Here is a 14,763-nt window from a genome sequence, read left to right on the forward strand (position 1 = left end):
GTAAGGACGTGGAGTATAGTTAAATGGCGAGGATGCAGACAGCTTTGGCTGCTTTGCTCGCTGTTTGAGCAGGGATAATAGAGAGGCGTGAAATCAGCCTTCTACCCACATAAGGTTTGGACAGGAAGCCAGGCAGGCCTTAGTGGAACGAATCAAAACAGGGCCAAGAGGGAGAGGGGAGGAAAAAAAACAAACCCTCAATCACTTTTCAAAGCTGCACAATCCTAAAAATAAAACACAGAGAACTTGTGAGAGACCTATGGGAAGTACCCACCCTTCCCATGTAAAAAATAAAATTAATTAAAATTATCTATATATAAATATACATACACATTAAAAAAGTCTTCAGCAGGCCCTGATGGAAACAATGGTGTAGAACAATGGAAGGCGGGAGCGCTCAATACTATTTTGACGCGAGACGGGTGTTTTTCCCGCACACACACACTTCATTAAGCACAGAAATTAAGGCATGGAAAGAAAGACTGCCTGACAGAAACGCTTTCTCCATTTTCCTTGATGCCCTTTAAAAAAAAAAAAAATCTCCATCCAGTGCAAACATGCAGCATACATGTACTGGACACAGTGGAACTCTTCACAGTCTGCAGGGTCTCCTGATATATTTTCATAAATCTATTACCCGAGCAGCCGTACAGCACCAAACCCAGTGCGACTCTAAAGCGCTCAATAACGGGACGAGGAGGGCAAGTCGAGCATGATGAGGATGATGAGAATGTCGTTCCAGAGGCCGGTCTGTGCATCCCAAACATCAAGAGCTCCAGACTGTATCTCTCTCTAGAGGCTCCCGAATTTAAGTGGCCGTTAGCGAGTGGACGTTTAGCAAATTATCCTCTTCTATTAGGCGCAGATACGCTTCCACAGCCCACATAAAAGAAGAAGAAAATTCATAAAGGCAGGGAATCTGATGCCTCTTAAGAGATTTAAATTACAACCAGGATCCCTAATGCATGCTGTACTGGTCCTCTTGCTTCAGAAATAACAATTTGAAATACTCTGTTGATAGAGCTACTTATCCCATAGCAAAACAGATACACATGATTTATTATTATAAAGGTATTCGAGCAGAATGAGAAATGAAAGCGAGGAGATGTGTGTTATAATCATGACGATAGCCTGATAAAACTCCTCATATAAAAAGTCTTCAGAATCATTTCAGCTGGAGTACGTTTCAGTGTTCAACATTCAACGACCTGCACTGGCTCACTCCAAACCTTCACGGACGAGACCGTTTTATTTTACGCCACACAGACAACCTGAGACACCTTTCTATTAAGACATGCTCTGTTGGCGTGCGACTGAAAGCAGGCATGGGCCATGAGACGCCCTGCAGCGAGCTTCAGGACCACTGTTCGTCATCTCCTCAGACAAACATTCACACACGCTGCACATAAATAAAATAGACGCTTTTCCATTTCCATCCTCCGAAACCTTGTCTCCGTCACAAGAACATCAGCAGAGTGTGCAAAAAAAAAAAAAAAAACCCTCAGCTGTCTCGTCCCTGCGTTACGAACAGGTCTATTAGAGAAAGACAGGCGGAGAAATGTCACCCAGCCAGAACGTTCTATCAGAAAGTAGAGCAAGCCGGATGGACGATGGCACCGCACAAGGCATGCGTTAAAATGGTAAATCTTTGATTAGTTTCTTTCCTACCTGGCTTGACTGCAGAAAAGCAGCCGAGTTGGGGGGGGGGGAAACGAACATGCAGAAAGGGTGTGCTGTGCATGAATTTTCACTCTTCAAACCGTGCCATTTATGAGAGTCTGAAATTGAGAAGGGCAGCTGGAGAGATAACTTCAGTTCAGTATTTTCAGGTGCACGAAGTTAGAGTTTGCCCGTTGGCGTCGATGCCTTATTTATGGAACACTCATTACTAGTAAAAGCTCATGTCTGTTTGAAAAGTAAAGATTTTGGGGTCTCTGTTTGAAGACAGCACCCTGGATCCAAGTCTCCTCAAGCCCCTTTTCTCAAGCACCGGAATCAGACAGAATGGAAAATGAATGCTCGAGACCGGCAACTCAAAAACACAACAGCACGCCTAACCAGAGCTGGCACTACACTTCCCATACATACATCAAAGCCAGGGCTGCTCGGAGTTATGTCATTTCCATTAAACCCACCACGCATACTGCTGTTCATTTTTTTCCCCCTCCCCCGAATAGAAACAGGGACACAAGCACTACGGGGACTTCGCTGCTGTATGCAAAAATCTGGCAAATGAGACGCCTCACTGATTACAGTGAATAATCATGTCGTCCATAAGTGGGTCAGAAGCAGAAAACAAAAAAAATAAACAAACTTTGATTGCAGATTTATTTGCATTTCATGCAAAGGGTTCTGATATGAATGCAAACAGGGTTTAACGCATGACCGTGCATATGCAACGCAACCACGATCAAGTCCACCAACATCACTAGTACAGCTGATTGTGTCCAGACTAGGTATCTCAGTAAAACCTAACCCGAGGTGCTCGATTGCACCCCAAAATTGTGGGGGTTTTTTTTTTTAAGGCTCTAGTACACCCTTACCCAAACTTACTGGATCTTCATGTGGGTGCACTAATGAAAGGCACGTACAAAAAAAAAAATAAATAAAAAAAACCACACACACACACACACACATCATGAGTCTGACAGGAACCTGACATTCACGTTCATGATGCTGTTGCACGGAGACACTTGGAAACGCGCGTGCACAGTCGGTGCCGTGCTGTGTGCCGGTGCAAGCACGGAGACGCACGTGCAGCGCGACACTCACGGTATAAAGCTGATCTATGGTGGTGGCGGTAATATGGGGCTTGAAGCAGAAGGTGCGCGCGCACACACACGTGCGCAAACGCAAGACCGAAACGTGTGCATTCTGTCAGAGAGAGAAAAAATAAAAAACACCAAACCAAACACTGCATTTGGGCTGCATGTGCATGGTTATTATTATTATTATTATTATTATTACACTTGATGCACAAAACCTTACACACACACACACACACATTATAAATAGCTTGTACTGGACACCAGTGCGGCATGAACAGGAATTGTGCACGAGCTGAAAGATTAATTATAAAATATTCTCTCTCTTTTTTTTTTTAAATGTGTAGTGGAATGCACAGCCTGTTTTTTTTCTTCCCAGGTAGTGGCACAGGCAAGTTAGTGAATCAGCTGTAATGTAATGAATAGGATGTGATAAAGGAGGACAAATGCGATATAACGCGATATAATGCGATACAGCCCGGAAATAACGGTTCTCGTTGAAATAAAACGCAGCACAGAGGGATTGTTAGACACAAGGAAGGAGCTGTAATGTGGAACCAATGGACTCTGAATCATACAGTAATAGACCCGTTCATAACGAGCTCGGTTTCAATACATTATTATTATTATTATTATTATTATTATTATTATTGTTTGCTCACGTGAAGTAAACTGGTATGGATGATGTGTTTTTATGTTAATCGGATTTTTTTTTTTTGTTTGAAGAGAAACTGGAGTCGCGTAAAGACAGAAAGAAAATGATATTACAGCTCTTCGGTTTGGACACAGCCGGGTCCTGAACAAATGAAGAAAGTTTGTGTTTGGAAACTGAGTGAATGTTTCCATGTTTGACGCGTAAAAAGCGCAAACTTACCGGGAAGCGCCTGGGCCCGGAGGAGCGCGCAGGCTGCCAGTGTTAAAGCCACAATCCTCCACCTCCTCCAGCAGCAGCAGCAGCAGCGACCCGGTTGCTGAAGCCTCGGCATGGCACAGCGAACATCGACACCCGGCCACGGAGCAACTGTTGACTTGAGGAGTTATCCTTCAAACCGTCCGGTTCGAAAACAACAAACAAACAAAAACTAACTGGTTTTTTACAACCTTCGTGAATCCTTTGCAGGAATTTCGGCGTTAAGTTCGTCCAGGAAACAGTTTTTATTCGTCTTTTTCTTTCTTTTTTCCTTCTTTTCCAGCTCCCTCAGATAGCTAGGCTACTCCTGAGGTAAAAACATGACGGCGCGCGCGCGCTGGTGGAGTGGAATGGACGAGATTTCGCAGCTCGCGCGCAGAGAGTCAAGCGCGCGACGCCTTTACGCCGGAACACAAGCGCACGAGACGGTACCGCGAGCTCTCCATTCCGCCGTCCAGGAAGTAGCGGAAGTGTGGCGGAGACTTTCAAACAGGCTCGGGAGGAAAAAGGAGAGAGAGAGAGAGAGAGGGAGGGCAAAGCAAAGCGCCGCTGGATCCTAGCGCCGAAGAATCGCGTGCACTTTTTTTTCTTCCCTTTTTTAAGGAAACATCCTTCATCCGACAGGGGCGTGGCTAGGATTTTTCAAAGGCGGGGTCATACACTGACTGCCAGCCTGAGTACATACCACATTCATCTCATTATCTCTAGCCGCTTTATCCTGTTCTACAGGGTCGCAGCTTATCCCAGCTGGCGGGGTACACCTAGCCTGGGAAATCCCATGCTGCTTTGCACAATCATTCCGATCTGAAAAGACAGCATGGAAACTGTGGTCTAAAGCAGGGGTCATCAAACTACGGCCCGCGGGCCGACTCCGGCCCGCCACCCGCCTTTGACCGGCCCCTCAGCCGCTCTGCCCCCCACCACTTGAACCGGCCCTATGAGGCAATCCCCAAAAGTGGTCATGGCCTATTTTTTTAAATTGCTTTTTGGCAAATAATAACGTCTGCATCTTGTATTTTGTTGATTTTATCAATTCAAATTGATATTTAGTTATAAAATGAACTATTCATCTCATCTCATTATCTCTAGCCGCTTTATCCTTCTACAGGGTCGCAGGCAAGCTGGAGCCTATCCCAGCTGACTACGGGCGAAAGGCGGGGTACACCCTGGACAAGTCGCCAGGTCATCACAGGGCTGACACATAGACACAGACAACCATTCACACTCACATTCACGGTCAATTTAGAGTCACCAGTTAACCTAACCTGCATGTCTTTGGACTGTGGGGGAAACCGGAGCACCCGGAGGAAACCCACGCGGACAACATGCAAACTCCACACAGAAAGGCCCTCGCCGGCCCCGGGGCTCAAACCCAGGACCTTCTTGCTGTGAGGCGACAGCACTAACCACTACACCACCGTGCCGCCCTGAACTATTCATATTTTCCGAATTTTCGTCATATGCTCTCGATCAAGCAGTGACAGGCAGCGCACACGCAGAGAACTGTCAGTGTTCAGGACAGCAAAATGGCTAGCGGTAAGCGAAAAGCTGACAGAGAGTGCAGAGTTTTTAAACAACAGTGGACCACCGATTATTTTTTCGTTCAGTGTAAGGACCGTGCAGTTTGTCTTGTATGTAAAGAAAATGTGTCGGTTTTCAAAGAATATAATCTGCGTCGTCACTACGAAACCCGCCACAAAGAGTACGCTAGTTTGCGAGGGCAAACAAGAGAAGACAGGATTTCTTGGGGACTTTGTTAAAGTATGCATGCTTGCTGTGGCCGAGGAGGTGTGTCCCGACAAGAAGGATGCGCTCAACGTGGTGAGTCTCTCCGCACCTACTATGACCAGGCGAACCGAAGATTTGGGGGACAACGTGTATGACCAGCTGAATGAGAAAGCGTCAGAATTCGAGTTTTTTGCTTTGGCCATGGATGAGAGCAATGACGTGCAGGACACAGCACAACTGCTGTGATCTATTGATATATTGCTCATATTATTATAATTTCACCTTTTTTTAAAATGTATTTATTTTATAGGCCTATTTATTTGACCTTTATTAAGTGCTGCACACAATTATTATTAATATTATTAATAATATCAACAGGCCTACCTACAATTTATAATTTTCCACTCACCTTTGCCAGTGTCAATCACCTCAACTAGGCAGATGTTTCTTACCTTGACAGCGTTGATGTTATTTTTATTAGAAAATAAATAAATGGAATATCTGCGGTATTTCAAATTAAAACAAAGTGTGAAGACTCGATTACTACTTTTGCAAACCACTAGTAAAGATAAACAAATATGTGCCAGGAATCAAGTGTTGATATAGTAGTGGGGATACAGTAGTGGGGATACAGTACTGGGGATGGCTGTGCCAGGCTAGTAATCTCTACTACACAATGAGGCCTGCTGGTGGTCATATTTGTCTGGGTCATACAATTCTATGTTATATAGCTGACCCGACCCCGGCCCCCCATCACAGTCAGGAACGACAATGTGGCCCCCAGAGAAAAAAGTTTGGTGACTCCTGGTCTAAAGGCTCGCCTGAGTTAGGGAGCCAATCAGAGAGTGGGGAGGGGTGGAAAGACGGTGACACGTACTACTCGACAAACGGAAGCTTGTAGTTTATTTGGGACTGTTTACGGATCACATTTAACATGGCGGCGAGCGATACGAATCAAACTTCCGATCAAGCTTTAGACACTGTTCTGAATAGTTTAGAGCGAAAGTTTGTTTTAAAAAAAGAACAGCATTTGGCGTTACAGTCTTTCTTCGCCTCTTCGTCTTCTTCGTCGCTCTAACTACGTCACCAGGTACAACTGCCATGATTGGCCATGGGCTACGTATACGCCAAATGATAGACATTCGCAACGTCCAATAAACGGCCGTTGACAATCGTAAACCACACCTCCCCTACGAGAAATTCAATAGGCGGATTCCAGACCATATTTCACTTGTGATATGGTCTGGTGTTAACCAGACTAGGGTACACCCTGGACAGAGGCGATTCTAGAGTCTGTTGTGGCCCCAAGCAAACATTTCCAGGGGGCCCTTCTGACCAGTGTTCATCACCAATATGTTATAAATAATCTGACACCAACGACAAATGTATGAAACCAAAGATTTTTAAATTCCAAATGTGAAAATAGATTAACGTGGGGCCCCGTTCGGGAGGTTTCCTACTGAGATGATGTCATTGCAAATCGCCCATTGTTGTTTATTTGATTTAACCTTTATTTTTAACAGGGAGGTCGGTTGAGAGCAAGCTGTCTTTTTCAATTCTCTCTGTCATTGTTTTTTCAAACATATATATTTTTGAGACATTTTGGGACATAAAACAGCCCTCGGGCCCCGACTCTCGGGGGCCACTGGGCCAGGGGGCCCCAAGCAGTTGCCTGCCTTGCCTGTTCACAAGCTGTGCGCCTGACCCTGGACAAGTTGCCAGGTCATCACAGGGCTGACACATAGACACAGACAACCATTCACACCTACGGTCAATTTAGAGTCACTAGTTAATCTAACCTGCATGTCTTTGGACGGAGGAAACCCACACAGACAACATGCAAACTCCGCACAGAAAGGCCCTCGTCAGCCACGAACCCAGACCTTCTTGCTGTGAGGCGATAGCGCTAACCACTACACCACCGTGCCGCCCGAGTACTTACCTGCAGTTTTGTAAATTACCCAACTTCATTACTTAAAGTGCATATCACAGGTAAATTCAGGAGCAAGATCAATGTAATTCTCCTATTTTATAATAAACTTTGGTCAAATATCTGTAACATTGGCGGCACGGTGGTGTAGTGGTAAAAATGAAATGTGGCATTTCCACCTCTGAAATTAAAAAATACATTGAATACATTTGGGGCGGCACGGTGGTGTAGTGGTTAGCGCTGTCGCCTCACAGCAAGAAGGTCCTGGGTTCAAGCCCCGGGGCTGGCGAGGGCCTTTCTGTGTGGAGTTTGCATGTTCTCCCCGTGTCCGCGTGGGTTTCCTCCGGGTGCTCCGGTTTCCCCCACAGTCCAAAGACATGCAGGTTATTAACTGGTGACTCTAAATTGACCGTAGGTGTGAATGTGAGTGTGAATGGTTGTCTGTGTCTATGTGTCAGCCCTGTGATGACCTGGCGACTTGTCCAGGGTGTATCCCGCCTCTCGCCCACAGTCAGCTGGGATAGGCTCCAGCTTGCCTGTGACCCTGTAGAACAGGATAAGTGGGGATGGATGGATGGATCCTACATAGAGCTCCTGCTCTAAAGGTTGCACTGAATCATAAAAAAAAATCTCTCTCACACACACAAAAGAGGATTTTGATTTGCTTCCTGCATCCGATTAAAATCCGAAGTGTGTGCTGAAACTGGACACAATCCCATAACCATTCCAACACTGTAGAAGGGGCGTGGCTTCTGAGATGATGTGGGCAACTTCTGGACAATGTCTGAGATGATGGATGCTTGGGAAAGGTTTCTGTGATTATTCACCTGTTATGAGTTTTCACTTCTTCTTCTACTACTACTAATAATAATAGGTTCAATTTATATAGCGCCTTTCTCAAAACCCAAGGTCACTTTACAATTATAGACAGAAAGAAAAAAAAACACCACCGGCGGACAAAACAATCGAATAAACATCAAACTACACAAACACACAGAAAAAATAAAAAAAGGAGAGAAAATAAAATAAAAAAGCTCCGGTGAGGAGGAGCTCTACTAGCTGCTCCTGCTTCTCTGCGGGGTCGCTGCAGCAGTCAGTCTTCTCCAATGCCTGCGGTCTAATGTGTCTTCTTTCACCACTCTGATGACCTCCATATAATCTCTGATGTTATCACTCCATCGCCTCTTGGGACTCCCTCTCTTTCCTGGCGGTGCCATATACAACACCCGTTTCCCCACATACTGATCGTCTCTTCTCTCGACATGGCCATACCAGCATAGCCTTGCTGTTCTGCATCTGGTCAAAATACTCTCCACTCCCAACACCTCTCACACTTTCTCATTCCTCACATGGTCCAATCTTGTCCATCCACATGCCCACCTACACATCCTCATTTCCGCTACTTCAAGTTGTTTTTCTTGTTTTCCTGTTAGGGGTACAGTCTTCATTGCGTACAGCATGGCTGGTTGTACTACCATGCTATAGATCTTCCTGTAGGTGCAGTGGGCTTCCCAAAGCAGTCTCATAAATTCATTAATCAGTCTCATAAATTAATTTATCATTAATTAGTGTATCTAATAGTTTATAGCTAAACTATTAGAATCAATCAAATCAGTCTCATGTATAAAGGTATCAGTCTCATTAATTCATTAATCAGTAAATCAATCAGTCTCATATAAAAAGGAATCAGTCTCATAAATTCATTAACAAAATGGGTGAAGTCAATTAGAGTTCTTTTCTTGATAGAGGTTGGCACTTCAGTAAATATTGTAACAACAAACAGGACACAGTTTATTCCAAAGATACCATTTATTGAAATAGCTTACAGGAATTAGCAAACTAATACTGATCAGATATAGCAACAATAGCAGCCAAGTAATAATTCAGTATACATGATGATACAATATATACAAAATATATACAAAAGAATCAGTAGTGTGTATGATAATTGAGGCACTAATGGTGATCAGAAGTAATAAGCTATAGCCAGTAGGAAATCACGTGGTTGTGTGTGTGTGAGAGAGAGAGTGTGTGTGTGGAATGCAGCTGCACGCGCGGGGGGGGGGGTTGGTCAACACAGCACGGGAAAAATGAACAAAGGAAATTGTGGTTTAACTCGCCCAGGTAGGCCTTAAACCCAAACTGGTCAGCACAGCGCACAGAAATGAACAAAAAAATCTGTAGTTTAACTAGCCTCAGCTAGGCCTTAAACCCAAACTCTACTGGAATCCCAGTACGAGAAATTGAATAACACAGGGAATTCCAGTCACCTCTCTTCTTTGAAACACTGCGTACATTGTAAAAAATGTCCGTAGAATTAACAGTGAATTTATGTAAAATCATGACATTAAAAAAACTGTAAATACAAAAACAATGAAGCAGTGTGTAATTTACATCAATATACTGGAAAACTCCTAACCAAATACCACTGTTAATTTAACAGTAAGAATATTGAATTGATCATTTTTTTTGTAGAATTTACAAATTGTTGTAGTTTAAACACAGACAAACTGTAATACTAAAACAGAATGTGATAGTTAAAATTACATCATTGCCCTGTTAAAAAAATAAAAAAATGTCAGTAGAGGCTCTCCGGCACATTTCGTAAAACTCTAAATCAAATAAAATATCTGTCTAGTAGATCATTGCTTGTAACCATCATTTTGGAGCCACAAAAACCAATAATCGAGAACACTCGCAATTCATTCCTAGATGCTTTTTTTATTGTACAATGAATATCCGTAAAATTAACAGTTATGTATTGATTATTGTACATTGAATACCTGTAAAATTTACATTTAGTTATCATTAATTGTACATGGAATCCCAGTGAAATGTACAAGTTATTCTGTAATGTTGTTTACATTTCACTGTATTTTTAACAGGATTATTCTGGCAACCACAGCTGCCAGTATTTTTCCGTAAAAACAACTGATTTTTTTTTGACAGTGTAGGGTAGTAATTAACCGGTTCAGTTATCGTTGCAACTCTGTGAAGGTCAGGCACATTGAACTTTAGCTAAAGTCTGGTATCAATAGCTGGTTCTTCGTTCTCTGTCCTTCTGTAGCGCCAAATGCATCGGCCTCTCTTTCACACGTGGAGCCCACCAGAGGGGACATCCATGGCCAGAGAGAGGGCAAATTTCATTTCTCTCTCTGATTTAAAGCAGTCATGACGTCACTGTACCTGGTATCCGGTATCGTCTCTGTCCAATACCGTTACGGGGAATCAGAGGAAGGGGCGGAGCTAGAACATGGCGTCAAGTACAGAGATGAGTGTGTTTCAAACTGGTTGTGGAAGGGTTACCATGGTTACGGGCATGGCAGCTGTCCCTACATTCCCTTTAACTTTCCCTGGGACTTTCTTGTCACACAGGATCCCCGTCATTTTCTTCCAGTTCCTCCACCCAGAGTCTACCCTCCTCTTCACTTCTTTGTCTGATGTTCCTGTGTTGGTCAGTATACTGCCCAGATACTTAAATTCTTGGGCCTTTGGAACTTGTGTGTCTTGTAGCCAGGTGTTGTCAGCTTCTGTCCCATGCAGGCAGACATACTCTGTCTTGCTTCTTGATACCTTCATCCCCTGGGATTTCAGTGCCTCCCTTTACTTCTCTAGGTCTTCCTCCAGTTTCTCCTGTAATGAGTTTTCACCAAAAGGAGAAAACATTTCAGCATTGACATAAATAATAATTGTACTCATATGTGTAATGAGTGCTTAAAGTGCATCATTGATTCAATCCTGACCTCGGATTCTCCTTGTGGGTTTCTTCCATAATCCAGGGGCGTAGCTGGGGGGTCCTGGGATGCCCATGACCCCCTCTTTGTCGGACCATGCATTTTTTCAATAGCCACATAAGAATATTAGAAAAGCGCCCACTGTAATTTTTCTAAAACATTTTTTTTAAAACTAGATTGTCACCTCAGTCTCATTAGAGTTTCTGTTTGGACTTCCTGTGGTTTGGGTGCGAAAACCCAGTTCTGCGTAAGCGCAACATGATCGCACTAGAAAGCATGGTCAAGCTGCCAGTGTAGCTACAGTCTTTTTAGTTGTGAATTATGAGTATTTCCTCTTGTGTTAATAATTCGTCATGTCAAAACAAGCGAAACTTTCCTCCTTCTTTCGACGTGAAGACAGGTGAGCAATTTACTGTATATTTTTTTCCATCAAAATTGCATTTTGTGGCTTCGAAGCTAAGTTTTAGTGCGCCGTTTCTAGAACGCAACATCAAGAAAACGTGGAAGAAACAGCAATGATGGAAGAGCCGGTTTCTAAGCTACCTAAAACTTGCAATGGTAATTATTTTTTGTTACATATTTTTCATAGTTCTATTCTAGTACTAAGTCAATTTTTTATGATAAAACAGACTCAAAACAAGATGAATCAGCTCGCAACATGAGATGAAAGAATGATGCAAAGACCACGTTATTTTCTCAAATGTATTAAATGTATTTTTTTCCATTTACAAACCTGTGGGTATGTACTCAGGCTGCCAGTCAGTGTGTGACCCCGCCTTTGAAAAATCCTAGCTACGCCCCTGTAATCTTGGGTGTCTTCTCACCTCCCCCCAAAAATAAACATGAATCAGCTCCACTAAACTGCCCTAAGGTGTGAACGAGTATGTGGATGTCCAGGATGTGTGTATGGTACTTTCAGATGAACCGCCATCCCATCCAGGGTGGATCCCTGCCACTGATCCTGGGACAGGCTTCAGATCCACCATCACCTTGATGTTCTGCTTTGATGTGGTTCATCACTGTATGAATGCATATCTGAATCCTTGGAAATGTTTCTAAAGCATTTTACATATAAACTCTATTAGCGAGAAGCAAGTGAATTTAGTTGCAGGAGGGAAACACGGATCAATGATGATCGCAAAAGCTGATTTAAATGCCAGTACACAGGAGTGCTACAAGCATTTGTCACAAAGCAATCAAGTGAGCTACAAACGATGCAGTAATTATACCTAATAGCACACACAAATTACAATAATAGAGTAATATGAGTAACTGCGGGGTAATGGTTTATATTAAAAAAGGTAATCACAGAATACATGTGGATATACATTTACATGCACACATGCTCAGAATGAGAAAGCTGAAGGGGTTCTTACAGTGTCTTAGCTGAGATTTTGGATGAAAGGCATGTTTGGGATTTCTTCTGGATGTGAGTGAAAAGGAAGAAGAGTGGTTTAAAGGGGAACTGAAGTCATTTTCAAACTTGCTTTATTTCTTCATTAACGTGTTATTCAATTACGTTTTCGGTTTTATTAACCTTATATCATGACTCGTATTGGTATATCATATTACACTTACCGGCCTTTTCAGTTTTTAGCTGTGTTGAATTTAGTTCGTTTGGTCCACGGCAGGCGTCGCTTATCCGCGCGATCTTCACGAGACTTGTGCGAGACTTCAAACATGAAGTGTCAGCGCCGCCATTTTGAAAACTGTTTACACAGCGGCCAGATCGCCATATCATTCCATTCATTCATTCTCATTATCTCTAGCCGCTTTATCCTTCTACAGGGTCGCAGGCAAGCTGGAGCCCATCCCAGCTGACTACGGGCGAAAGGCGGGGTACACCCTGGACAAGTCGCCAGGTCATCGCAGGGCTGACACAGAGACACAGACAACCATTCACACCTACGGTCAATTTAGAGTCACCAGTTAACCTAACCTGCATGTCTTTGGACTGTGGGGGAAACCGGAGCACCCGGAGGAAACCCACGCGACACGGGGAGGACATGCAAACTCCGCACAGAAAGGCCCTCGCCGGCCACGGGGCTCGAACCCAGGACCTTCTTGCTGTGAGGCGACAGCGCTAACCACTACACCACCGTGCCGCCCCCATATCATTCCAATTTAGATTAATTTCGAGATTTGCCAGCTTCATCAGTGATGGAGATTATTCCATATGACTTCGAACCAACGTGAAATAGAGAAGAGCTGGAAAGATGACAGGATAAGGACAAGTCCCTCACGCTGGTATTTATGTCATTACTGTCGCACAATTAAAACGTGCCAGATCAGGCGGCTGGTGGATTTTCAAAATAATAAATACATGCGTGTATTTTTGTGATAAATACATATTATACTGAGCGCAGGGCGGCATGGTGGTGTAGTGGTTAGCGCTGTCGCCTCACAGCAAGAAGGTCCTGGGTTTGAGCCCCGTGGCCGGCGAGGGCCTTTCTGTGTGGAGTTTGCATGTTCTCCCCGTGTCCGCGTGGGTTTCCTCCGGGTGCTCCGGTTTCCCCCACAGTCCAAAGACATGCAGGTTAGGTTAACTGGTGACTCTAAATTGAGCGTAGGTGTGAATGTGAGTGTGAATGGTTGTCTGTGTCTATGTGTCAGCCCTGTGATGACCTGGCGACTTGTCCAGGGTGTACCCCGCCTTTCGCCCATAGTCAGCTGGGATAGGCTCCAGCTTGCCTGCGACCCTGTAGAAGGATAAAGCGGCTAGAGATAATGAGATGAGATGAGATACTGAGCGCATTTCCCACATAATCCTCACTAAGGTTTCAGACAGCACTACAAAATGGCGTCCCTACTATATAGTGCCCTGTATAGTGAGTAGGGAGTGATTTCGGACACTTCTGGCTTGATTACGTCAGCATTCGAAAGAGGGCGCGCGCGTCTTTTGACAGTGTTGGCAGATGTTGGTCACTTTGATTTCCGCTGTACGTTTTACTTCCGTCCTACGAAGTCTCGCACAGGTCTCAGCGAATCTCGTTTATGGCCATTGCTTTGACATATGGACTGATATATTACATAGCATATTTCAAACGCTCATAATTTGCTATAGCAGTGACAAAATAGCTGTCAGAAATGCATTCCTACATTTTATAAAATGAGATAAATAGAATTTTGATAATAAAAAATTTGCCTTCAGTTCCCCTTTAAATATTATGAGGTGACAGTATCACCACACTTTCAGAAAATAAAGTACATTATTGTAACTTTAAGGGTACAATGGCTTGTCACTGAGGCAGTACCTTCGAAGATCCTTATCTGTACCCCTTATATACTGCTTGAGAACATGTATGTTCCTGTTTGGCTCTAAAAAGGTCCACATATGAGGGCACTTCAAAAAGTTCTCTGCCTCACCTGGAAACAAGGGCTGTAACTCCCATTTGGGGGCATAACTGTATACTATAAAGTCTTATATCATTGTCCACAAAAACTCAAATGTTAGAAGCAATCAAAGAGAAAAGCTTCGAGCTGGTGTGCTGTTGCTCCAAGACAATGCACCCGTCCACACAACGCATTGTCTGTTGACCCATGCACCTTACTCACCTGGCCTGGTGCCGTCTGACACCTATCTGTTTCCCAAACTGAAATCCTACTCGCGTGGTTGCCATTTTCAGAGTGATGATGAAGTCGTCCATGCTGTTGAGGAGTATCTGGAGGCTCAAGATGTGACCTTCTTCTGTGAAC

General features: G+C 43.9%; 1 protein-coding gene across 2 annotated transcripts in view; it reads right to left on the reverse strand.

Annotated features, from left to right (window-relative positions):
* Nucleotides 1-4,178, reverse strand: part of ptprga (protein tyrosine phosphatase receptor type Ga) — a 468,558-nt gene extending 464,380 nt beyond the window's left edge. Inside the window, exon 1 of one of the 2 annotated variants that reach the window (XM_060909915.1) lies at nucleotides 3,640-4,176. In XM_060909915.1, coding sequence (XP_060765898.1) covers nucleotides 3,640-3,751 — 112 coding nt within the window. In that variant the 5' untranslated portion in view covers nucleotides 3,752-4,176. Of the gene's footprint in view, nucleotides 1-3,639 lie in introns of both variants that reach the window. The other variant, XM_060909916.1, reaches the window with a different exon arrangement.
* Between the last annotated feature and the right edge of the window lie 10,585 nt (nucleotides 4,179-14,763).

The sequence above is a fragment of the Neoarius graeffei genome, chromosome 26, assembly GCF_027579695.1.
Source record: "Neoarius graeffei isolate fNeoGra1 chromosome 26, fNeoGra1.pri, whole genome shotgun sequence".
Classification (NCBI taxonomy): Eukaryota; Metazoa; Chordata; class Actinopteri; order Siluriformes; family Ariidae; genus Neoarius; species Neoarius graeffei.